General features: G+C 44.8%; 2 protein-coding genes across 2 annotated transcripts in view; one reads left to right on the top strand and one right to left on the bottom strand.

The window, feature by feature from the left end:
- SLC35F3 (solute carrier family 35 member F3) overlaps positions 1–26,889 on the bottom strand; it is a 388,343-nt gene that overhangs the window by 115,721 nt on the left and 245,733 nt on the right. The window lies entirely within an intron of this gene.
- On the top strand, positions 6,270–7,257 carry LOC133773321 (N-lysine methyltransferase KMT5A-like). Its single transcript, XM_062210628.1, has one exon. It carries the CDS (start codon positions 6,300–6,302, stop codon positions 7,242–7,244), a length of 945 nt encoding a protein of 314 aa, XP_062066612.1. The 5' UTR covers positions 6,270–6,299; the 3' UTR covers positions 7,245–7,257.

Here is a 26,889-nt window from a genome sequence, read left to right as displayed (position 1 = left end):
CTGCCTGCCTGACCTCCTGAGTACTGACAGTCCTTAAGTGAACATTTCTTTTGGGAGTGGGATGTTTGAAGACACACATCTTGAAACATCACAGGAAAGGATCTAGCAAGTTAAAGATGCTCTGTTGAATGAGCATGAACTAACATTTAGAGAGTTCCAACTACTTAAAACTTCATGCTGGAGTTAGGCTACTATGACTTAGCTCACAGATACTTAGAAAATTGTCCAAGCTCCTGGCTTAAAAACTCAAATATAAAAAAAGGTGCTAACAATTCCTCGAATGAAGAGAGAAGAACACCTGTAAGATATCAAGAGAAACAGCATTGTAAAATAATGCCCCAGGAGGCAGATGTGTCATTTGACCTCTGACCCCTGTTCTTCTTTAGAGGTAACACCATGAGCTAACCTGAACGACATCATTGAGAATTTGTCTTAAATTTATTACTACAGGAATTTATCTGGAAGGGGCACTGGGGGGAAGTTTTCAGGTCACACCTGTTAAGTAGATCTTCCTTGTCATCTTTTTAAAAAGTGTACAGTGCAACTGTTTGCATATCAAAGGCCAATGATTTTCTTGGCTGTGTGAGATGGCAGAAAGCCTGCTGTTGACCCCGAATACTACTCTCTCATTTGGTTTTTCAGTGTTGCGGCTGGGGAGCAGAGAGGCTATTTAATGACCATTTACAGTGGTCTGGTCTGGCAGACCTATAAACAGTGGGCTGGGATTTGTGTTCTCAGCATTACAGTCTGACCACTGAGGTGGGGTTGCTGAGTAGATAAGAGGGTGACACGTTTTTGATACAGAACGTATAGACCACAAGCTTGTATTCTGCAGTTCTTGCCTCCTCTCCACTTTCCACGAGCAAACCAAAGAGAAGGGAAGTGAAAGACGAGTCCTGGACAAGGAAGGAGTGAAATGGCCAGTTTCTCCTACCACCCAAGTGTTATATTTGTCATTGCGACTCACACAGCAAGTGCCCAGTCGTGGTCCTTTAGGAAGGGAAAGTGGACCAATCTGGGGCAAATCATCAGGAAATGGGTACTCTGCTGGATATGGCTGACTTCTCAAGTTCTGGAAGCATACCATTCTCCTCCCTGGTTCTGGATTCCCAGCCCTTGGGCTGTACTCAGGTCCCACCCTCATCACATACATGCATTGCCTGAATGATCTGGTCTGGCCTTTCCTGGACTGGCTCATGCTTCTGCCTCCCTGGGGGCTGCTGGTCTGTTCTTTCCCTTATAGTAGAACATGAATGTCTATGGTCCCACTGCACTGTTCCAAGAAGGCACCCACCTGTTTGCTGGGGCTAAGGAGTACTTAGGATTCCCTTCAGATCAACACAGTACGGAAGATGTCTTTAGACAGCGGCCAGCAGCTTCACTCTAACTCACCAGTTCGAAGTGGTCCATCTCAAGTAGCCATTTGGTCTCTTCTGGACTCAGTTTTCTAATTGGGGCATGAGAGGCCTGGGACCCACTGACAATTTTCAAACTGTGCTTCTTGGTCTCTGCAAAGCCATTCTGCTTTTCACAGCTGGGATTCCACGCTGGATTTGGTTTGCAAAAAAAGTGTTACTGCTAAAAGAAAGTTTAGAAAACCAGTGACTAGATAATCTTCCAGATCCTGTTTGGATTTAAGATTTGGAGGGCATGAAATTGTCTTGTCACTGCCTCCAAAAATCTTAAAAGAATCTTATCCTTTGGAAATATCTGGAGTTAGTTAAGCAGACACTTGCTTTAAGTGATTTTCTCACTTCACGGACAGTCAGAAGTTCATTTTACATTTGTGAAAAGTTGGACACTGAAAAGGGTAAATTAATACTGTGAAGAATTGCAATATGGTGCTGAAGGTTCAGACTGGGTTAACTAATGTGTTCACTTAGCTGGGTTAACTGACATGTTCTGTTTCCTGACTTTTGAAAACCATAGCTGGATTTTAAAATTTTTATAATTTATTTAGAAAACAATAAAAATGAATTAAAATACATTAATTAGAATAAGGCATACATTGAATAAATATAAATTCAATACACAAAAAATTCATAAAAGGAACTATGTAAATACAGTGTATAGTAAAATGCTTTCTTAGTCAGGGGTTCTTTTACATGATCAAAAGGTGCACAATAAAATGAGCAAAATTTTTCATTTGTAAAGTATATATCAGTACTAAAAACTGAGAATAATATTTTACCTCATAATCCTGACACATAAGTCTGAATGCATGTGTGTGCATGTACACAAATAATAATGCTATATATATGTATATATATATATAAAGTGTGTGTACATAGGTAAGCACAAGTCTACACACATTTGTGTATACATACATGCCATTTATTTAGACACTCAAATGCATATATTTCTGATGAAACTAGTAATAAAATAGGAATGTGAGCATTCCTACTTTATTAAATTATTCTGTTCTGTTCATTAATAAAAATGCTTATTATGATCAAAAAAGTTGACTTTTATTATGGCTCACCCATGGGATCATAACCCACATAGTTTGAAAAATACTGTGTGGTACTGGCGCTGTGGTGTGGCCGGTTAAGCCACCGCCTGCAGTTCCTGCATTCCACATAGGTGCTAGTTTGAGTCCTAGTTGCTCCACTTCTGATCCAGCTCCCTGCTAATGTGCCTGGGAAAGCAGTGGAAGATAGCCCAAGTGATCGGGCCCCTGAACCCACACTGGAGACCCAGAAGACGCTCCTGGCTCCTTGCTTTGGCCTGAGCCAGCTCCAACTGTTGTAGCCATTTGGGGAGTGAACCAGCAGATGGAAAATCTCTGTCTCTGTCCCTTTCCCTCTCTCTGTCTGTCTCCCCCATCCCCAACTCTGTAACTTTGCCTTTCAAATAAATAAATCAATCTTTTAAAAAATACTGTGAAAAGTACATCTGTTGTAAGTTATATGAAGATCTTTACTTGGTTGGTTCAAAATAAATAATAAAAATCTGAAAATCGAACTGTGGTTTTCAATAGTTAGACAACAAGTCACTTCAATTAATTCACTCTGAAATATCAGCACCATTTTATAGTTCTCCACAATATTAAAGAGTAAGAATAACAAATTATTTTCATGGTTACCAGGGTTTAAAAATAATCATTTAAAGTGGTTCCAGGGACCAGAAATGAAGTTTCTCCCAAATATGTCAGTCCAGAAGCTTTTAGAGTAGAACACACACTGGCATTTCCTACATGACAGAAAGTCTCATGGTGGCAAAGAAATGGAGCGCCATGCACTGGGCAGCTCATCCCCCCAGCCGGCAGGAATCATCGATATCCTTCTCAGTAACTCCAAGTGCAAGGGCAGGGAAATAAGAACCATCAGACAGGCCCTTGATGACCTTCCCCTTCCTCCCATGCTGTCTCTTCTTCCCCAGGCAGCAAGGTGCTTCAGAGGACACACTCAGGCTCATTAGGGTCCCACTAGTCCCTGTCCTCTTTCTCTAGGGAGGAAAGGTTGGAGAACTCCAGTTAGGGACAGGACACTGAGGGGCGGGCCACTCCAAATACCCCCAGGGCTGTCCCATGAGGATGAGGCAACAGCTGGCCCTGTGGCCACCCTAGCACCAAGAGTCAGGATCATGATGAACAAAAGCAGAGACAAGGGGATGGGAATGGGGAGTTGTTTGTTTCCATTGTGATTCCTGTGCTCAGCTGCAGGTACCGGGTTCTCTGGAGGACCAAGCCACAGGCACACAGGGTCTGAGCAGGGCCAGCTGCCCTGAGACAGCAGCATAGCCAGGAGAGAGCTGCTGGGAGTGACAACTAGGGGAGGCTGGGGTCGCCTTTCTGGGAATAGTCAAGAGAGCTAGCAGAGTGGATGGCACAGAGAATGGTGGTGTGGTGGGATCAATACTGGGTAGTAGGTAGCAGAGAATTGAGATTCCCTTCCTACCTCAGGAAACAAATATGTCGGTTTCACAAACTCTTTTCCACAGAGTGAATCAGCAGGAGGATGCTGCTTATAAATACCTGGTTTCACTTGGACAGGCTGTTCAATCTCTCCGGGCTCAGCTATCTCATCTTTAAAATGTACATGATAATAGTATCTACATTATAGCGCTGCTATGAAGATGAAAAGAATTAATACACGTGAAGTTTTTATCACAGTACCTAGCAATGAGTAAGACCCAGTACACGTGGGACATTAGGCTCAGTCTGTCCCTCTCGGGTCTGTTATGGGGAGAGGCTATCTCTGATTTCTGGTATCTCTAGTGCCCCAAACACTTATAAAGTAGGTGCTCAAAGCAGGAACGAAGGAAGGAAGAACAGGAGGAAGGAATGAGCAGGTGTATTACCAGGACCCAGAATCCTGGGGTTTTCTAGAACTGTCTTGTCTGCTTCATTCTTCTCCCCCTGTCCTTGTCCGCCCACACGGGGACAGGCATGATGAAGCCGTGTTGGCAGATTCCCTTCTGCTCTAAACCACGTCTCTGCCTCACTCCCCGGCTTGATCTCAGAGAAAGTGTCTTTTGAAGACTGGGGCACTGGACTCAAGGTGAGGAGAGAGATGTGATGCCATTTAGTTCAGAAATAGCTGCCTGCTAGTGTTCCGGATGACTCATCGACCACAGCTGGCCTCCAGTCAGATTCCCCCACTCTTCCTCCTCTGCGGAGTGGGAACTAGAATACTGACCTAAATCAGATCTTTGCCGATGCCAGGAGGCGACTTCCCTGGCTTGTGTTTGTTCCCAAGGGTGAATCAAGGGGACTGAGAAGGTCCTGGCTGCTCCTTAGCTACTCCTGCACACAGTGCTGGCTAGCACCCTTGGGCAGTGTCTCCTTCCATGAGGACCACGGAGGCTCCAGGCTGGGTAGGTGGGGTTTCGGGAGCCCTGCCTGCTGGGATAGGCACCGTGTATCTGCCCTTTGCTCCTCTGAAGGCAGCGATCACCTTCTGCCTTGCCCTGCAGTTATCTGTGCATTTGCTGCGGCTTCCTGCTGGGTGGTCAGTCCTCCCAGGCAGACTCTAGCCCATGAACAGGGGCTCAACAATCACCACTGAATCAATGAATGGATGGAAAGTCATGAGGGCGGAAAGAACAAGAACTTGCCAGGAACCTGGGGGCAGGGGCAGGTGGTGTCAGGCTCAGCTTCCGGAATCAGCCCTGGAAATGGCCCTTCAGGAACCAGTTAAGTCCTGCCCCTCCACAAAGGATCTTGCACAAAGAGAATGTCCTTGGTATGGACTACCTCTGGGCACCCTGTTCTCAGGAACCCTGATCCCAGCTGGCTTCTTTGCTTAGCCCAAGGACCTGGCACACATCCCTGACTCCTTGGTTAGGATCATGTCTCTAGGAAATAACAGGCCCCCATAATGTCACCCTGTGCTGGCAGAACCTCTTGGGAAGTATCTTCTGCTACCTGCTCAGTTAGGGGTAGCTTTCTGGACTTCTAGGTCCTAAAATCCTCTTCCTGCTGGGTTTACTTTCTTGAAATCTTGGTCAGGGTTTTTTTTTTTTTTGCTCCTAGGGGTGAAGGTGGGGGGATCTTTCCTCTGGATATTGGTGCACCCCTCTCTCTCCATCCCAAAGCACATCCTGCTCACAACAGTGGGTTTGATTCTTGGCCAAGTTTTTCTCCCTGGAAGCCCTCAGGCCATGTCTCAGGCTTCTCACTCATTTCTGCTCCCCAGGCTGGTTCCAGAGCAAGGCTGGAGGTCCAGCAAACCCCAATGAGTGGAGCAGGAGGAAGTGTGAGTATGAGTCCAGCATTCCTGGTACTACCTGTTCCCCGGCATTCAGGAGAATGCTATTCTTTGCAGAATAGGCTTTGATGAAGTGCCTGTTCTCTTTTTGGTACTGTGCTTCTGTTCAGTGACAACGAAGGGGCATTCTGGTCAATGACACCTCAGGAAAGCTTGATATTCTATGACCATTACCTCACAGCATTGTGAGCAAGCCCACTGTAATCGTCTGGAACACAAAGGGTGGGAGTAAAAATTTTGCATGTTACAGATTGCCAAATGACCCCATTGGCAGAAAATGGGAAATTCCCTAAAGAAACGATTGTGTCTATTCATTAGCTATCACATTCAGTTGTCACAGGACATCTGGTGACCGACGCTGGGTATTTGGAGCCATATGTATTCATAAGAAACTGCACTAGTCCCCGCGTCCCTGGCTCCTGGCTGCCCCGGGCTGCCGCGGCGGCACGCGGGTGCCGGGCCCTGCTAGCAGGCCTTGGGGGAAGGGGGCGCCGTCGGCCCTTCCCCGGGGCGCCGCAGTGGCACTGGTGGCCCAGCCGCCACGGCGGCGGCGGCCGCGGCGAGGGCGAGGGTGCGGGGCGCGCCGCCATGGGCCTGGCCGGGCTGCAGAATGTGTTTGCCCGGCAGTCCAAGATCTGTTCCTACATGAGCCCGAACAAGTGCTCTGGAGTGCGCTCCCCGCTGCAGGATGACAACTCCGTTGCGCACTACGAAGCCAGGTGCCTGGGGAGACCGTTAGCCGGGATCTACAGGAGGCGAGAAGAGAAGAGAAGTGGTGGGAACGCCATACGAAGTTCCATGAAGTCCGAGGAACAGAAGCTCAGAGACGCCAGGAGAGGCCCCCTGGCACCTTTTCCAAACCAAAAACCTGAAGCAGCAGAACCTCCAAACACTCCAGCCTTGTCTTGTGACTCTCCCGGTGCAGCTGGCGCCAAGCCAGCCCTGAACAAGCCCCTCAAGGGCAGACGGACCCCTCGGGAAAAAGCTCAAGGAAAAACCCAACAGAATCGCAAACTCACGGATTTCTACCCTGTCCGAAGGAGCTCCAGGAAGAGCAAAGCCGAGCTACAGTCCGAAAAGCGGAAAAGAATAGATGAATTGATCCGGAGCGGGAAGGAAGAAGGGATGAAGATCGACCTCATCGACGGCAAAGGCAGGGGTGTGATTGCCACCAAGCAGTTCTCCCGGGGCGACTTTGTGGTGGAGTACCACGGCGACCTCCTCGAGATCACCGATGCCAAGAAGCGTGAGGCTCTGTACGCCCAGGACCCCTCCACGGGCTGCTACATGTACTATTTCCAGTATCTGAGCAAAACCTACTGCGTGGACGCCACGCGCGAGACCAACCGCCTGGGACGGCTGATCAACCACAGCAAGTGCGGGAACTGCCAGACCAAGCTACATGACATGGACGGCGTGCCCCACCTCATCCTCATCGCCGCGCGGGACATCGCGGCCGGGGAGGAGCTGCTCTACGACTACGGGGACCGCAGCAAGGCCTCCATCGAAGCCCACCCCTGGCTGAAGCACTGACCGCCGCCCGCCGCCGGCCCCCTCCGAAGGACAAAGTGCCCTCAAAGGGAATGGGTTTTTGTATTGTTTTGTTTTGTTTTACACTTAGTCTTAGCAGATTACTTCAGATGTCTTTAAAGAGTATATTAAGATGCCTTTTCACTGTAGTATTTAAAGATCTGTTACACGGTTCCAAGGTGGACTTGAACAGATGGCCTTATATTACCAAAACTTTTATATTCTAGTTGTTTTTGTACCTTTTTTGCGTACAAGTCGAACGTCCGTGCTTCCCTGTGCATGCGGTCCAAGACTCGGCACAGGTTTTAGATGAAAGAGTCGAAGAGAAGCAGGGAGCCGGGTGGGTCTCCTGCCTGCAGGTGCGGAGCCAGGCCCTGCTCGCCTGCCTGCGGCCTGCCCAGGGCGTTCCAAGATCTTGTTCTCCCCGCGTCTCAACAGGCGCACGCTTAAGTGTATGGATATTTTTTAAAGGGTTTCACGGTAAGCTAGTCTTCCCCTCTGCTTTCTCGAAAGCTTCCTGGCCCTGGGGCCCGCCAGCACAGGCCTGGCTCAACTCCTCTTCCACCGGCTGCGAGCAGGCTGGAGGCAGGCAGGGGAGGCGCCGCCTCCCTATGCTGCCGGGGCAGGGTTCCTGAAACTGGGTTATTCATTCTTTATACAAATGTGAACACTGAGTTTATTTTTTAAAAAAAATTTAAATGCTTATAAAAAAGCAAAAAAAAATTAAAAAAAAAAACACACAGAAAACAGCTTACATGTATATAGGTCTTGAAGTGAGTGAAGTGGCTCCATTTTTTTGTTCTGGGTTTCTTTGCTTTGTTTCTGTAGGCAAGATTTGAGATGGTACTCTATTCTAATAAAAAATAAAGTTTTTGTAGTGAAAAAAAAAGAAACTGCACTAGTCAACAGAAGTGTGAGTGAAAGACACAAGGAGAGAGAGAGAGAGAGAAAGAGAGAGAGAGAGAGAAATGCCCTGTAATGTTTGGGCAACATACCTCACTTTTTGCAAAGCTAACCAACCAATATTCTGCTGAGGGCAAGGATGTTCTTCATTGTGGGGTTGAGAAAGAGGGTCTGCTAATGTTGGACAAGAAAGAGGCTAGACGTCTGGAGGTACATCTACTCCTGATTGAGTTGGTGTGGGTCATATTTTTCCCCAAGGCTGGCCTGGTACATACAGGACAAGAGGTCACTTAGTCCCCATGATTTCTCTGGAGATCCTGACAGGGCTTAGAGGGCTAAATGTATACATAGTTTGTTCCTAAAATTATCTAGCTGGTGTCAGAGTATTTCTGGCTTGTGGATTCCCAAAGTACTTTCTCACAAGTAACTCCTCAGGCCCTTTGACAGAAGTGGGCTTGCCAGGGTTCCCCCTGAGTGTATATGAAGCCATGTGTTAGAGCCCTGGCGACTGCGAGCAGCCCGGAGCACTCAGCCGGGGAACCAGGCTCAGCTGTCACAGCACATCAACACAGTAATGATGTTCCCTCTCAAGGGAACCTTTTGAAATCAGCTCATTCAAATCTGTTCTTGTACTTTTGTCAATTTTGATTTAAGATGATTATCCTTGGGAATTTTATGTACTGCTGACAGTAAAAATTGGCATGCCTTTTCTGAAAGTTGTCAATATATATAAAAGTCCTTAAAAATAAGATTTTGTAGCTTATGATCCACTATTTCCATTTTAGGATATTTTTCCTCAAGAAATAATCTGATATCAATACAGATATATTACCAATATGATCATCCAAGTTGTAATACTAGTTATAGATTGCACACAACCTAGATATTCACCAAGAAAGAGATGGGAAGTGAAGTATGGTGTATTTACATGAAAGAATATAGTATAGCCTATAAAACATTATTGAACAACAGAGAAAAGTCTAAGAAGGAAAAACAAGGCATGCACCTTATATCCAACATGCTCTTTATATAAACATGTCACATAGTCTTGTCATTCAATATCTAAGAGTATATATATTATCTATATCTGTCTATATAATAGATATTCCAAAAAACTGAACAGGTTTCCAATTAGGTTTTTTTTTTTTTTTTTTTTTTTTTTTTTTTTTTTAGAGGCAGAGTGGATAGTGAGAGAGACAGAGAGAAAGGTCTTCCTTTTTGCCGTTGGTTCACCCTCCAATGGCCACCGCAGCCAGCACACCGCGCTGATCCGAAGGCAGGAGCCAGGTGCTTCTCCTGGTCTCCCATGGGGTGCAGGGCCCAAGGACTTGGGCCATCCTCCACTGCACTCCTGGGCCATAGCAGAGAGCTGGCTTGGAAGAGGGGCAACCGGGATAGAATCCGGCACCCCGACTGGGACTAGAACCGGTGTGCCGGCGCCGCAAGGCGGAGGATTAGCCTGTTAAGCCACGGCGCCGGCCTCCAATTAGGTTTTAAATGTTTGTGTTCTCTAACTACCTCAAATAAAAATAGTGATTCATTCACTTTCTCCTTGAGACTTCTCCACAAGATAAGATTGTCGATTTTAGAAGTTCAGTTCTCTGGGAGTTCAGGTTGAGACTAATCTTAATGCTTAATAATAGCTTAAGGCTTAAGGGGCTTTAAATACAAATACATTGAACTACAAATGCTAATTAAAAATGAGGAGGTCCTCAACAGGCCAGTCTACTGCAGTGACTTTCAGTGTGGTAAGCCTGGGCTTCAGCAGAAGTCAGCTATGAAGAGCCCTGGCAGCTCTGTCAGCCAAGAGTTGGATCACTGGAAATGGACCTGCCCTGGAGTCAAAGGACGCCCAGGTCAGAGCCACAGATCTTATTGGCTCTAAGCTGAAAAGCCCTTCACTCAGTCCAGCTTCCAAGGTGACCACTGCTGCTGAGGAGATGGCCAAATAGGGTCAGTAACACTGCAGGCAGAGCTGTATATTTCCTGTTGGAGTTGCCACATGCCTTTACCTGGCCAGCTCTCCTCCCAGGCCAGCTAGGTAATGGAAGTCAACAGGGTGCCTTCCCAAGGAGGTTCACACCTCCCTTAGGATGTAGGCTATATGAAGAGATAGATGAGTCTGAGCCTCATAATTTACAATGCTTTAAAGCCCACCTGATTATTATTATTATTATGTCAGGTTCTATTTGCCTCTCAATCAGAAAACTTATTTGTAGCTTAGCACGTTTCTTAGGTTCTCTAATAACAACTGTGTCCTCTGTATCTAGCCCACTTGGGCCTCATTCCTTTGTAACCATAGCCTCTACTCTACCACCAATGGCTCTACTCCCACCCTGTGTGTACTGATGGTCCTCTTCCCACTTAATGTTGTGTGATTGTTCAGAATTTCTCTACAGACAAATCCCGCTACCTGCAAAAGTTGAGTGGCCTTTTCTCCCAGTCTTGGCTGGGACCAGCTTTAAGCCACATCCATCAAACTGTCCCCAAGTGCTGCTGTGGGCACTTGGGGAGTGAACCAGCACATGGGAGCTCTCTTTTTCTATCTACCTCTAAAAAAATTTAAAAATAATTAAAAATGAGAAAATCTTTATGAACAGGAACACATAAGACGATGGTAAAATTGTTTTTTCTTTTAAAATATTTAAACAATTTATATTTTGATATAATCTTTTAGGTTCATATTTGAATTTTTTATTTCTTTTAAAACATTTATTTGAAAGACAGAGAGATAGAGACAGGGATAGAGGTAGAGATAGTGGCAAAGAGAGAGGGAGGGGAAGAGAGAGAGAGTGAGAGAGAAGCAGAGAGGTCATTTATCCACTGGTTCACTTCCTAAATGGCTGTAACAGCCAGGACTGGGATAGGTTGAAGTGAGGAGCCGGAAACTCAATCCAGGTCTCCCACATGAGTTTTTAGAACCCAGGACTTGTGCCATCACCTGCTGCCTCCCAGGGTGCATCTGAGCAAGAAGCTGGAATCCAAAGCAGAAACTGGGACTTCAAGCACACATGTGATATGGATGTTGGCATCTCAAGCAGTGTCTTAACCACCACCCCAAATACCTACTCCAGGTCCATATTTTAAAAGTCATTCTTTACCTCCACCTCATCTTTTTTAGAGGTGTGTTTATGTTCAAATCTAAATCAATGTACTGGGGCCGGCGCCGCGGCTCAATAGGCTAATCCTCCGCCTACGGTGCTGGCACGCGGGTTCTAGTCCCAGTCGGGGTGCTAGATTATGTCCTGATTGCCCCTCTTCCAGGCCAGCTCTCTGCTGTGGCCCGGGAGTGCGGTGGAGGATGGCCCAAGTCCTTGGGCCCTGCACCCACATGGGAGACCAGGAGAAGCACCTGGCTCCTGGCTTTGGATCAGTGTGGTGCACAGGCCACAGTGGCCATTGGATGGTGAACCAACGGTAAAGGAAGACCTTTCTCTCTGTCTCTCTCTCTCTCACTGTCCACTCTGCCTGTCAAAAAAAAAAAAAAAAAAAAAAAAGAAGCCAATGTATGGGCCAGCATAGTGGCTCCATAACCAGCGACCTGTATCGGTGCTGGTACTTCCCATCCAGCTCCCTGATAATCACCTGGGAAGGAGGTGGAAGATGGATCAAGTAGTTGAGCCCCTACCACCCAAGTAGGAGACTTGGATGGCGTTCCAGGCTCTAGGCTTTGGCCTGGCTCTGCCCCAGCTGTTGTGGTCATTTGGGAAGTGATCCAGTGGATGGAAGATGGATCTCTCTCTCTCTCTCAATCTCTGTATCTCTCTCACACTCTTGTTCTCCCACTCTCTCTTCTGTCACTCTGCCTTTGAAATAAATAAATCTTTTTTAAAAAGTCAGTGTAAACTTCTATTTTCTACATTTAAAGCGTTTTATTTTCTTGAATGCATTTTTTTCATTTTTGTTCTATAAATGATCAAAACGTGCTGGTGATGATACATAGAGAAAGGAGAATGTGAAAGCTACTTCCAACAGCACTGATTTCTTCTTGCAGGAGCAAAGGAATGGACAAGTGAAGCTCTGAGCTAATCAGAGTCATGGATTGCTTACCTATCTGCATGCATTTCTCTATTGGTGGTTTAGCAAGAAAATCTGCTTTCCTACTGCTTCTTTAGGAGTCTTCTGACTTTGCTCCAGTCTCGCTGCAGCCTTTCCTTATGCTCCTCCCCATCTTTTCTTTTGATTTTGCTGTTGAGTGTGCATGAGTAAAAAAGCTAAGGGTCTGTCTTAGGAGCATGAACCATCTCCTTGCTTCCAGGCCAAATTCTGAGGTCCCTGGAACTTTGGAATGCCAGGGGACTTGAAATACAGAGGTCTGCAGCCCACGAAGGAGGTCGGCACTCCTGCACAATGTTGGTGAGAACAGCAGAGAGGCCCCACAATCCATTGTTGTATCCCTTCCGGCAGGACAACCACTGCATCCACTTCAGGACGCTGGTCAGAAATTGCTATCCAACACAGTTTTTATGAATGGGCTTGTGTATGCCCAGGACATACTGTTTACTAATAGAAACATTTCTCAGTGTGGATTAATTCAACATCCCTCACTCTTCTCTCATCTTTTTTTTTTTTTTTAACCACTGTTGAAAAACATTCTCTCCATTTGCACACACCTTAACCCCTTTTATGAAACAAATTATTTTTGTAAAACTACAAAGAAAAAAACCCACCACAGATTAAAAACACCATCAAAAGAAAACTACTATGCAGACACCCATTCATTTCTTGTTTTTCTGCTCTCTGGCTTGCTCTCTCATGACCTTGCAACAACCCATACTGAGCTGACTTTGTGGAAATACTCACAGGAGAAGTTCACTGATTTTTGTTTTAACCTTGATTGCTTATTTAAAGTGAGCAGGCATCGAATGTTCTATTGATAGCAATATTCTAATTTGGGATTGTAGCAACCTAAGACATCTAGTATACGGAGGACGACTGTAACTTGAAAATCTGTCTCTGGCAATGGTATTCTCAGAACTTAAGGCACGCTTCACCCCTGGGATATAAAGCATTATTTGACTCATTAATGGGATGGACAAAATGAGCCACAAATCATTTAACTCAACTATCTTGGGAACTAGTTGAAGTTTAACATGTTAACAAAACTGGAGTCAAGAATCACTTTCATTGTGCAATATTTATCTATAACTCTGCCTAAAAATGATACAGGTAAGCACAGTTTATCCTCATCCAAGTACACATTAATTTGTAAGAAATTTCTCAATTTAAATAATAATGATCAAATAAATGGGATTCAGAGTACCCAAACCTGAACCAATTTACAGCTGTGGAGAATCTTCTGCAGTTTGGGAATGGTTCAGTCCTGCTTGCTAGTGGACTTGGGATGTAACTACATATTACACACTGTGCTCATGCAAAGGAAGACCCAACATCATAAGAGCATAGACTCTCCGAGCTGGAAAGGATTTTGGAAATCATTTAATCTGTTACCCTCAACTACACAGGAAGGAACAAAACTAAAAGGACACTGGAGAAACAAAGAACCATGGCTATTCTGGGAATACAGAAGCAACCTAAATATACCTCCAGAAGTGCACGGACAGCCAAAAAGATGAGGTCTGTCTCACAGCTGCAGCTGCTATGAAGCCGAGGGTATTTCAGATGCACGGGAACTGCCTGCATTTCAGAGACTCTTCTGGAGGTAGAAGAGAGTCCACCCTTATTGGACTTAAATTTTAAACTTTGGACAAGACTCAGGAAATTTATAGTGCCTTCAAAGGGACTGTTTTAAGGAGAGGAAACTGTGCCTCTAGGAAAAAAAATATTTGCTTCTAAGAACTAAAGAGCAATGCGAGCACTCCTTATGGAAGTGTTCAGGAAGATGACAGGTGAGTTAGGGCACCTGCTAAGGCTGTAAGGATGTTTTGCTAGAAAAGTAAACATTAGGCACCACGGCAAATTCTCCATCAAGAACTCAGCATATGTTTCTAAGGATCGAAAAGTGAAAAGACAATCAACAGATTGGGAGAAAATATTTGCAAATTATATATCTGGTGAGTAATTTGTAACTAATATATAAAGAACTCATAAAATTCAACCATAAATGGGCCAACAATTCAATAAAAATGAGAAAATAATCTAAAATAATATTTGTCCCAAGAAGATCTATAAATGTCCAATAAACACATTGAAAAGATGTATACCTTAATAGCCATCAAGGAAATACAAATCAAAACTGCAATAAACATGAGAATGCTGATATTTCTTCGACATACTGATTTCAATTCCTTTGGATGTACACTCAGAAAACGGATTACTGTATCACATTGTAATTCTATTTTTAGTTTTTTGAGAAACCTCCATTCCATTTTCTGTAACATCTGTGCTAATTTACAGTCCCACCAACAGGTTAGCAGGGTTCCCATTTCTCCACACCCTCACCAATACTTGCTATCATTCATCTTTTTGATAACAGTGATTCTATCAGGTGTGAAGTGATATCTTACTGTGATTTAAACTTGCATTTCCCTGATGACAACTATTTGTGTATCTTCTTTTGAGAACTGTCTGTTCAGATTTTTTGCCCATTTTTAATTAGGTTATTTATTGTATTACTACCGAGTTGTTTGAGTTTCTTAAATATTTTAGATATTGGCTCCTTATTTCTTTTATGGTTTGCAAGTATTTTCTCTCAATTTGAACAGGTTATCTCTTCACTTTGTCAATTTTTCTTTTGCTGTGTAGAAGCTTTTTAGTTTGATGTAGTTCCATTTGTTTCTAGTTTTGCAACTGTGTTGTTGGGGGTCATATCAATATCATTGCAGATCAGTGTTGTGGAATCTTCTTCACTTCTTTTTTTCAAAAATTTGTTTATTTATTTGAAAGGTACAGTGCTAGAGAGAGTAGGAGAGACAGGAAGTAGTGGTGATGGTGGGGAGACGGAGATCTTCCATCTGCTGGTTCACTACCAAAATGGCTACAGCAGCCAGGACTGGATCAGACCAAAGCCAGGAGCCTGGAACTCCATCTGGGTCTCCCACATGGGTGGAAGGGGCCCAAGTGAGTGGCAGGGGCCATCTTCTGCTGCCTTCCCAGGAGCATTAGCAGGAAGTAGATTGGAACTGAGACTTGAACGTGCACTCTGATATAGGATGCTGGCATTGCAAGCAGATGCTTAACCCACTGTGCTACAACCCCAGCCCTGATATTGTAGCACTTTCTCCCTGTGCTTTTTTCCTATTAGTCTTTCAATCTTTAATCCATTTTGTGTTTATTTTTTGAACATCTTGTGAGATGATGATACAATCTCACTCTTCCATGTGTAGAAACACAGATCTCCCATTGTTTGTGGAAGACTGTTCTTCCTCTTTGTGTGTTCTTGGTAACTTTGTCAAAAATCAATTCTCTGTAATTACTTGGGTTTATCTCTGGGCTTTCTATCCTGTTCCATTGGCTAATATGTCTGTTTTTATGCCAGTATCATGTTGTTTTAATTACAATGTATTTCAAAATCAGGTAAGTGATGCTTCCATCTTTGTTCTTTTTGCTTAAGGTTGCTTTGGTTATTTGGGGCATGAGGACTTAAGTTAATAATAATGTAGTGTAGATTTCAAAATTGCTGAAGCAGTAATAGATTTTTATCATTCTCACCACACACACACACACACACACTCATACAAGATATTAGTGAGTTGATCGATATGTTAACTAGTTTGATTTACTCTTTCTACAATGTATACATATATCAAAACATTATACTTCACATAAATGTATACATTCATTATTAACTAATATAAATAAATAATTAAAAATACAGTGAGATATCACTTCATATCTATTAGGAGGGCTAGACTAAAAGAGGCAGATAATAACTGTTGGAGAGGATATAGAAAAATTAGAATCCTCATATACTGCTGGTGAAAATGTAAAATGGTTCAGTCACTTTGGCAAACAGTCTGTCATTTCCTCGAAGATTAAGCAAAAGTACCTTACTACCAAGTAATTCCACTCCTATTTAAATGTCCAAGAAAATGAAAAAAAAATAGAGCATATAAAAACCTGGACATGAATTTCATAGCTGCAATATTCATAATAACTCAAAGTGGAAAAATCCCAAATGCCCATCAACTGATGACTGGATACCAAATAGTATTCACCATTGGTAAAAATATAATGGTATTTACTTATAGGGGATGATTGTTGAGCCTTGCAAACAGAGGAACACTGATATATGCTACAGTGTAGGTGGGACTTGAAAGCATTTTGTTAAGTGGAAGAAACCAGATATAAAAGGTCACGTATTTTATTATTCCACTTACACAAAATATATAAAATTGGTAGATCTATAGAGAAAGAAAAAGTGGAATACTATCTGCCAGGGAACAAGGAAAAGGGAGATTTGGGTGGTAACTGCTCATGGAAATGGGTTTATTGTCTGTGGTCTTAAAAATATTTAAAAAATAAATGTGATCGTTGCATAACTGTGAGTGTAGTAGGCAACACTGGGGACCAGCATTGTGCTATAGCAGGTTAAGCTGCTGCTTGCAATGCTGGTATGCCATATCAAAGCATAGGTTCAAGTCTTGGCTATTCTGCTTCCAATCCAGTTCCCTGCTAATACATCTGCTTAGGCAGGGGAAGATGGGCCCCTGCCACCGACATGAGAGACTCAGATGGAGTTCCTGGCTTTTGCCTGGTCCAGCTCTGGCTGTTCCAGCCATTTGAACAGTGAACCAGAAAGATCTCTCTTTCTACATTTCAGATAAATACATACATAAACCTTAAAAAAAATAAAAATTGAATTTTAATATGAGTTAGTGAATTGAGTGGGTAACTCAGTAAGGCTTTCACGAAGAACAACTCACACGCTTTGCAAAACCCAAGATTGGAGGCCAGCACTATGGCATAGTAGGTTAAGCCTCTGCCTGCGGAGCTGGCATCTCATATGGGTGCTGGTTCAAGTCCTGGTTGCTCCACTGCTGATCCATTTCCCCTGCTAATGGCCTGGGAAAGCAGTAATGGATGCTCAAGCAGACCCACGTGGGAGACCTGGAAGAAGCTCCTGGTTCCTAGCTAAGGATAGGCTCAGCTCTGACCATTGCAGCCATGTGGGGAGTGAATCAGTGGATGGAAGACCTCTCTCTTTGTCTTTCCTTCTCACTGTCTGTAAATCTACTTTTCAAATAAAGAAATAAAATCTTTTAAAAAAAACAAACCCAAGATAAACATTTACTCGGAAATATGATCACATATGAGGATATCCATTTTAAATAGTGAGATTTGCCACAAAACTGTAATAGTGCAGTTGGCATTGCAAGTAATTTTGAAAATTATTTCTGTCATTCTTTTTTAAACCAATTTTCTTAAGTAAATATGTACTAAAAGTTGTTATAAAAATAAATAAAAAGTGACTAAGTTTTAAAAATGACTATGTACAGTCTCTCAGATCAACAGTTCAACACTTCCACTTACTATGGTATATACCATAGACCTTTGAATTCTTACCATTTATGTCCTCAGATCTCTTAAATGACCATAGATGGTGATAATGTCTACCTAAATATTTCAGCTCCTGCCTCTGTGAAATGGGCATACCCTACCTTGCTTGCACAGTGGTAGGGAGGATTAAGTGGGATCCATGTTCATCAGAACCCGGCAATAGTGCTGTGCCACAGTCCTCAGGCCATCTGCTTGGTTCTGTCAGTGCCCAGAGGAGGCTGCTAGGTGTTTGATGATTCTTTCAGCTCTGTTCTTAGCACAAGCCATCTATCTACACCACTGGATGTCAAGTGTGCTTACAAACAACCAAAATGCAACAGTCAAGTCTTTGAATGCCAAGGACTGCTCTAGATTTATTTGCAACCAAAGTTCTTTGTCAACACTTATCCAAGACTTTGTTTTCCTTTCTATGTATATTTTTCCTAAATGCCAAAACAAGGGCCCATTCTCCCTCTTCTGCAGTGTGTGGGCTTTCTACAACATAATTTCTTTTTCCTTCTAAGAAATCAGTATGTCTGCTACTCCCAAAGAGAGCCAGAATCACACATCAGCCTCAGCAGGACTCAGGCCTTCTATCCACTTCTCCTTTGTCACTACGTAGGAGGTTCCCAAGGGAGCTGGTTTATCAAAGCCTCTTAGGATGAGGTTATAATGACTGAGCATACAAGAATCAGCTGAAAATGAGTCTGGTATGTCTTTTGCACACACAGTGCATTTCAAATTACTATATAGTCTAAGAAGTAGTAAACCAGTTCTCAGAAAACAAAAGCCCTGAGTGCAGTAGTTTCCAGTTTCAGCAGAGTAACCTTTGATATCATAGTTGAGTTCACTGAACAGGAAATTGAGAAGAGATGTGCACTCCCCATGAGGCTCGGGCTCTTTCTGGAGCACTCATCACCATCCCATGCACGTGTTTGTTAAATCTCAGGTTCTTCTACTCCAAGTCAGCTTCAGGAGGACAGGCGTCTACTTCACAGCTCATCTGCAGTGTTTGCACGATGCATGGCATGCAGGTGCAGCTCAAATGTTGGCTCAAAAACTCACGGAATGGAAGGGGATAGGCAGGAGGGAAGAAGAATGCCTGTCCAGTTAAACCCCTGGGTTGCTCCTCACCACCTGCACAGGGTTTTGAACTCTGACTTCTCCCTGGAAAATCTCAAAACGCAGAGGCTAAGGCCCCATCTCAGACAAAGTGAATAATCCTGAGGGCAAAGCATAGTTGTGAGGCCTGGGTATCTGTATCTTCAAAAAGCATCCCAGCTGATTCAGAGTGAGACTGAGAATCACTAACCTAAAGCACCAACCCACACCCTTCCCCGTATGTCCTCACACACTCTCCTCCATATCCAGTTCTCACATCCCTGTGTTCTAGTACCCCCTTTAAAGATCCATAGTGTGCACTAGTTTATTAAAAGCTCATAGAAGAGTCACAAGAAAAACACGAGATGCAAACCAAAAGCCTGTTGATATGGATTTAACCCATTGTTCCTCATACTTATTTGATCATAGATTCATGACCCTCAGCCCAATTCTGATGGAATACTGCCCGCCATCCCCTCTGACAGTTGCTGAAACTGTTTGAGTGTATTTCTCTCCTTCTCTGAGCTTGTGGAGGCTGGGGATCAGTCTTGTTTAGCTCTCCATATTAGCTTGGCCAACTTTCAGCTTTTGGACTCATTTCTTGAACAAGCCATCCAATATTTTCTTTGTCCCCTGCTGTGACTTTTTAGTGAAAAACTTGACTATTGGGATTTCTTGCATTTGCTTTTCCAAGAATATTTGCTCTGAAAGGGGTTGTGGAGTTTCTGCCTCACTCCTACAAGGACTGACTCTGCCGTAATTTAGATGCTAGAGCATGGTCCTTGCCTGCCTCATAAAGCTGTCACTACTGTTTTCTTCTTTCATCCATCACAGTTTCCCGGGAACCATTTCATCTTTTATAATAAATAAATAATCCAGGTAATCAACATGCAAATAGCCAAAAATCTTCACAGGAACTAATTTCTACCTTGAGCAAAAGGTGTTCATCAGTATGTAGGAACAGTTATTGTGTTGTTCTACACATTTCCTTTCTTTTATCTCTGGAATCACTCAGGTTAACCAAGTCTCAGATGCCCTGGAGTGTGAGCTATTGTCCATCCTCCTTGCTTACATTCACTGCCCAGCACAGAGGTTTCTCACAGCTGAGTGTCAGTAACGACCAGGGCTGGTGGAGCCTATCACAGGAGTAAATCTAGTTGACCTTACAAATGAAGAGTGTGGGCGTCTTTCTGCCACTTGTTTTCCTTACTGGTCTTCAACACAACAGGTGTGTTATTGCTGCAAACACACTCACATTGCAGCTGGATGCTGGTGCTTTTGACATTTCCCCCTCAAACCAATGATATTGAGTTAAGGTCAATGAAGACTCTGAATCACCATGGCCATGCTCCATTGTCCAGGGGCGTAGTTTCTCATAGGCACTGCCACAGGCATGTGGACAGAGGGCTGTGGGCTGTTGAGCTGTCCCCTCCATCCTGGGGTTCTTGTGGGTGAGAGAACTGCCTCTCAGTTTCCACAGCACCTAGCCCACTCCTTCCTCACACCAGCATGTGGTCATGGGGTGGGGACGGCCCTCCTATTCCTCATTCCTTCACTTGCTCATTGATTCAATAAGTGCTTTTTGAGGACGACGTGCTGTGCTGGAGACTGGCAATGCCTCTCTGCTCCACCAAACCCTAGCCAGCCTCCTTGGACCACTCTTCTCTACCAGATCTTGTCTTTGGTCTACAAAGACTTAAACAGAAATGGACATACTTCGTAGCAGCTCAAGGCCACATCCTTAGGATGACTCTGGTCTCCTTACAGTGCCTGCCTGCAAAAAACTCAAGTCTGCCTAAAGGTTTTATGTTTCTTTTCCCTCCAGCAACACCTGAAGATGGGGCCCCTGCCCCCCAGCCTCTGTGGTGGTGGCGGCGGTTGAGGGGGGGGTAGGAGCCTAACTTCAATAAACACCAGAGAGCACACTGAGATGGGTTTCACATGAACCAACTCCTTCTTCCCACTTCCTGACATTTTTCATTTCCCTGACTCTGCGGAGGTTCCCACCCCTGCCCACCACCCATTACTGCCTCCATCCCTCGTTCTTTCTTTAAAATGTCCACTGACCCCTGCACAAATTGAAATGAGGCTCAGTTCTTTCCCCTACTGTTACTAGTTATTGAATAAAATCTGTTTTTATCACCTTAACTAATGTCTGGCCATATTTATCTTTAAAACTACTTTTTCACATTATTTTTTATTTGAGAGGGAAAGAGAGAAAGAGAAAGAGTGTGTGAGAGAGCTTTCTCATGTGGGTGACAGGGGCTCAGTCAATTGAGCCATCACCTGCTGCCTCTCAGGGTCTGCATTAGCAGGAAGCTGGAATCACGAATATCAGATCCTCTGATGTGGGATGCAGGGGTTTTCCCTGCTGGGCTAAACAGCGCTCCTTTGAGCCTGGCTATGTTTATCTCTGGATCCAGCAGTGAAGACATTTGCGGCATCTGCCATCATGAAACTTATGCGAGTGGGAGAGAGGTAAAAGCAGCGCAGTCAGTGGGGTGGCATGCAAGGTCTGGGGGTTTGTGGGCTACTATAGTGGCATCTTGTGGTAGTGGGGAGTCTCTTTGAGAATGGGAAATTTGACCTGAAACCCGGAGGAAAGAGCTGGGAGAAGAGAACAGCAATCAGAGGGAACACAAGATAAAGGAGGTTGGTTTGACAAGAATGAAGCAAGCCGGCAGTATGTGTGAGCAGGCAGGGCCATATTCCATACAGCCTTGAGGCCTTGATAAATCTAGATGGAAAAAAAATTCTTTAGTTCCATCAAACCCTTTTCAGGGTCATTCTTGGGAGCCAGATGGGAGGAAATCAGGCAGAATTAAGTCATATCTGGGGCAGGTATTGCAGCACAGCTGCCACTTGGTTACCCGCACTCTGTTTCAGAGTGCCTGGTTTGAGTTCAGGCTACTCTGCTTCTGATCCAGCTCCCTGCTAATCTACCTAGGAAGCAATGGATGATGGTCCAAGTACTTGAGTCCTGCCACCCATGTAGGAGACTTGGATGATACTCCTGGCTCTGGCTCCTGGCTTTGGCCTTGCCTGGCCTTGGCTGTTGTGGCCATCTAGGGGGAGTAAAGCAGCAAATGAAAGATTGATACCTTTCCTGCTGCCCCTTTAAGTAAATAAATCTTTTGAAAAAAGCCAAATTTGCACCAAGAAATTGTATTGTGTAAACTTGATGGAAATGAGGCGAGAGATGAAGGTAGTGCAATGTTTGGGATGGCTCTGTGGCTGGAAGGGGCTGAGAGAATTTCTTGGACAAAATCTGTCTTGGCACCTGCTTCCTGGAAGACTTGGTCTTGCCTGGGGAGTGTTGGGAAATGCAGGAGGCAGGTGTGGGATGCTGTCCACATGTGTTCTTAGATCCTTTCCTCGTGTGGACTTGTTCCCAGAATGTAACGGATCTCCGTTTTTCTCTGAGTGTTGACGAGCCTCTGCTCAGAAAGAAGTGTTGGGGGTGCCGCAGGAAGGCTGGCAGGAAGGACGCTGAAACTCTGGTGGCCCAGAGTGGCTCCCAGCGGAAGTGTTCTTTGCACTCAGGAATGGTTGTCTATTTCATCCTAACTGTTCCTCAGCAGAACTGGGTGTCACGTGAGATAACATGACAGGGAACAGGAAAATGGGCTAAACGTCACCAAAACTAGAACAGTCTGAGGCCAAGACATGCTGGAGGCAGTAGCTGATTACCTCCTTCTGTCACCCAGAGAGTCCAGAGATGCCAGAGCCTCTCATGATGGTGTGCCTGTCTGCTTCCATGCCCTGTAGCGGGCCGGCTGATCATCTCTGTGTCTCGGAGCTACTTTCTCCCTTCTTGTGCCTGGGATGCTCTCTTCTTCCTGGGTTGAGTCAGTTCCTGACAGCTCTACATGTGTCTGGGATGAGCCCCCATGGTTTTCTGTTTGCCTATGAGGTTGGAAACGTTAGGTCTAATGTCTGACAAGCAAACCAGAGTGTGGTGATTGGCATCTCGCTTGTTTCACATAGCTGGGGATCAGCAGGCAACAGCTGGGACCCCCCAGAAGCACTGATGGAAACTTACAGCAGTGACTGGAGCCTACCATCAATTTTCCTTTCCTGACATTCTACATGAATCAAGCCAGTTCCCCTGGGGCCAGCAGGTCTTGTCACACATGACAGCATAGGAAAAGCTAGCACGCCTAGGACTAAGAAGGGAGAATGAGAGAGAAGTAGGACCCAGAGCTGGGTGGGAAAGCAAGAGTGAGGGCACGTCAGAGCCAAAGGAAAGGAGAGGAGGCTCCCTAACTTCAAATGTTTCTGCAGTCCTAGGCCCACTACTGGGTCTCTAGTCGTGGTTTTCCCATCAGTGTCACAATAACATCTACCTTGCAAGGTTGCTGTGAGGTCCAGGTGCACTACTACACATGGGGTACCTAGCCCAGCACTTTGAACACAGTGAGCCCCTACTATCATCTACTGTTATCTAAAATAACTATTGAAATAGTAGGCTTTTGACCAGCTCAAGTTGTGTCTGAGTATCTGCGATCCTATGGCATGTCTACCACTTGACGCTTCTGTGTCAGGGTCACGTCTCACTCTCTCAGGTGCCTGGTTGGCCTAGGAAGAAAATCGGGAACTGGGAGGAACAGCAGGGCTGGGAGAGGACACCCAGCTTTTCTCAGAGCAGAGGGGATAAGTCAGCCTTGGCCTTGGGTGGGCTAAGACTCCACTGAGGCTTGGCATTGGTCCCTCCATTGAATCCCTGCTTCCTGTCTTAAAAAAACACTGGTTGGGGGCATCGCTGTAGTGTAGTGGGAAAGGCCATTGCCTGTGGTGCCAGCATCCCATATGGGAGTCTCTTTGCTAATGGCCTAGGAAAGCAGTGGAAGATGGCCCAAGTCCTTGGGCCCCTGAACCCACATGGGAGACCTGGAGAAAGCTCCTGGCTCCTGGCTTCGGATTGGCACAGCTCTGCCCGTTGTGGCCAATTGGGGAGTGAACCAGTGGATAGAAGACGTCTCTCTTTTTCTCTGCCTTTCCTTCTCTCTCTGTGTATTTCTGACTTTCAAATAAATAATTTTTTTTTTTTAAACAGTGGTCAATTCTCAAAGCTCACTTAGACTTGACAGCTACATCCAGGAGCGTTTGGCCAACATCATCAAGTGATGACTCAGCAGAGGGGAGCCCGTTGCTTGCTTGAGCGATGTTTGAAAGCAACCCAAGAATACAAATGCAATGTGACTGCTTCGTCAAGCTGTGTCCTGCTGGGCTAATCACACACCAAGCACGTGCAGGTAGAACACTGGCTGGCAGCTCTAGCTGCAGCACAGTGGACCTTGCCTACTCTCTCTTTTCCATCTCTTTCTTTGTCAGTGGGAACCTTCTGCGAAATGCTACCCTCAGACAAACTGCGTAGCATCCAACCTATGGCAGAAAGGGTAACATAGGAAGCTTTGTTAAAAAAGTCTCTTTTCCTAGACAGTAGACAGCAAAACCAGCAGGATACTGTGAGTTATCTGAAAGCCAGGGACAGGGTCAAAGAGGCAGTTGTAGAATTTTAAAAAGGATGGCCATTTCTTCCTGATACAGTAGTGACAGAGTAAACATACTGTGAACACTGTCAGCACTGAGCTCAGATCCAGCAGGGATGCAGACAATGGTGCCTTGGACAGCTTTAGAATCAATACCATAGGAGCACTTTTGAAATATTCCTGGAACATGTCCTTCCAAGCCCTTGCCACAATGCTCGGGTATTCTACAAAGTAGAGATAGCTCTTCAAGGTGGCCCCAGGGAAGGAGCTTGGCCTCCAGGACAGAAGACATGCAATGTCTACCCATGAAGTAGCAGATCTTAGCCAAGAGCTCCACCTTGAAAGAGGCACTAATGTCTTAGGTATGACAAAAGTGCAAGTTAATTCAGCAATAATTTTGAGGGTGGGTGTCTGGCACAGTGGGGAAGCCTGGGTTTGAGTCCGGGTCCTGCTCTCTGTTCCAGCTTCCCACTAAGGCGCACCTTGGGAGGCGGCAGGTAAATACTCAAGAACCTGGGTCCCTGCCACCCACATGGATAGACTAGATGGAATTCCTGGCTCCTGGCTTCAGCCTGGCCCAGCGCTGCCTGTTGTGGGCACTTGGGGAGTGAACCAGCAGACGGGAGATCTCTCTCTCTCTCTCTTTCTCTCTCCTCTCTGCCATTCAAATAAAATGAAATAAGATAAAATAAAGTCTTAGAACATCCCTCCGGAAGGGCCTAATTTAATGTTAAGAAGTGAAATGTATTTGCTCGTCCTCATGACATTCCAATTGGGCAGGGCTGCCTCTTCCTCCTCTTTGAAGCAAAGAGTCTGGCAAAGTGCGTGGCGACACACTGAGCTTCAGCCATGTTTGGGAATTCCATGTGCCCAGGACACCCTTGAACCACTCTCCTCACTTCTGACAATGGTTTTTGCCTCCTGAAATGCCCTCTACTTGGATCCTACCCAACTTTCCAGAGCCAGCTTAAACCACCTCCTCCCACCTCACCCTGCCCCAGGAATATCTTTCCCAACCACCTGGTCCTGTAGCACTCCCTCCTTCCCCTTCAGTGATTTGTTCTATAACCATGCTTGTGTCTGTCTTCCCTGATGCACTGTTTAGCTCTGTTATGATTGCAGACCTTCTGTGGCATGTTTGTCTTTGGTTCTCTGTAGCAGGGACTGTGTCCTGCTCATTCTGGTGTTGTCTATAGCCTGCTTCTCAGACTCAGTGCCTAGTTCAAACACTTTGGATTTTAAAATGTGAATTCTGATTCAGTAGGTCTCTCTGGGGCTGGTCCTGATAGTCTGAATTCTGTATTGTCATTTTTATTTGGAAGGCAGATAGAGAGAAAGAAGAGAGAGAGAGAGATTTCATTTACTGATTGACTCCTCACATGATGCAACAGCCAGGGCTGGGCCAGACCAAAGACAGAAGCCCAGAACTCAATGAGTGGCAGGCACCCAAGTACATGAGACGTCATCTGCTGCCTTTCAGGGTGCACGTTAGCAGGAAGCTGGATCAGAAGTAGAGGAGCTGGGACTAGAACGAGACACTCTGATATAGGATGTGAGCATATAACTGTTGTGTCAAATGTCCACCCCCTGAGATTCTGCCTTTCTAGCAAGCCCTTGCAGACATGTTGAAGCTGTTGGGAACTACTCTTTGAGTATCTAGGGACTCATGCATTAAAAGCACTGCTTTGCATATGTAGATTTTCAATGAATAGTTATTCATTATGTGCCATTGTTCTTGTTCTTCACTGCACCTTGGGAGTTCTATCCTCAGTTGCTCTGAGTTTATGTGTAGGCTCTGGACTCTGATAGAAGCCTTGGGTCATCCCAGAGCTAAGATGCACCCTGGGCTCCTTTGATTCCATTTGCTTCAGCCTGCTGGCTGCATCAGTGCATTCCTTTGTGTGCAAAACGATATGCAACAAGCATTACATGAAGATGTTCACTCACACACACACAGGAAGAAAAAAGAGGGACAAAACATTAGGTATTGCAGACTTGAAAAATTAAAATTCTTGCCATTCAGTAATCATTTTTCAGTTTTTTAACCATCAGTGCTAAAATTAAACCAGTAAGTTTCAGAGTCTTTGTATACTTAGAATGCATGTTTATTCCAAAACTCACTCTGCCTTTTAGGCTTTATAAATCATGCGCAATACAGTGGAGGATGGCCCAAGTGCTTGGGCCCTGCACCCCAACGGCAAAGGAAGACCTTTCTCTCTGTCTCTCTCACTGTCCACTCTGCCTGTAAAAAAAAAAAAAGAAAAAGAAATCACGCACAATAGCCTGACTACTTACAACATTAAGCTTACATAGATTTTGCTATATCACTGAATTTCCTATTTTCCATGGAAAGTAGAAAAATCTGCAATTTAAATGATAGCTGCAAGGAATGATCCAACTACTGATGATAAATGACATAGCAGTATGTGCACACGGGTTCTTTATTAAAAACTGTGTTCTGTGATGGTAGAGGATGAACTAATGCAGAATATCCTTAAACCAACTAGACATATTTTCATAACACCTAACACACAGCCTATAAATTAACCAATGTGGATTTGAACTGAATGCCTCTCCATTTTAGTTGATGTATCTTTTAATATATATACCTTTTAATGTATCAATGAATGTAGGCTAACAGGTAAGTAAAAATAACTTGTGAACTGCTTCGCCTGTGCCCAGAACATGGTATATTTTCAACAAAGGAGTGTCGT

This window comes from Lepus europaeus, chromosome 14 (genome assembly GCF_033115175.1).
Source record: "Lepus europaeus isolate LE1 chromosome 14, mLepTim1.pri, whole genome shotgun sequence".
Classification (NCBI taxonomy): Eukaryota; Metazoa; Chordata; class Mammalia; order Lagomorpha; family Leporidae; genus Lepus; species Lepus europaeus.
The sequence above is the reverse complement of the archived record's forward strand: the minus strand, read 5'-3'. Positions and strand labels throughout refer to the sequence as shown.

What these genes read in the sequence shown, in the direction of transcription:
- LOC133773321 (XM_062210628.1), top strand. Translation starts at nt 6,300, where the DNA reads ATGGGCCTGGCCGGGCTGCAGAATGTGTTTGCCCGGCAGTCCAAGATC.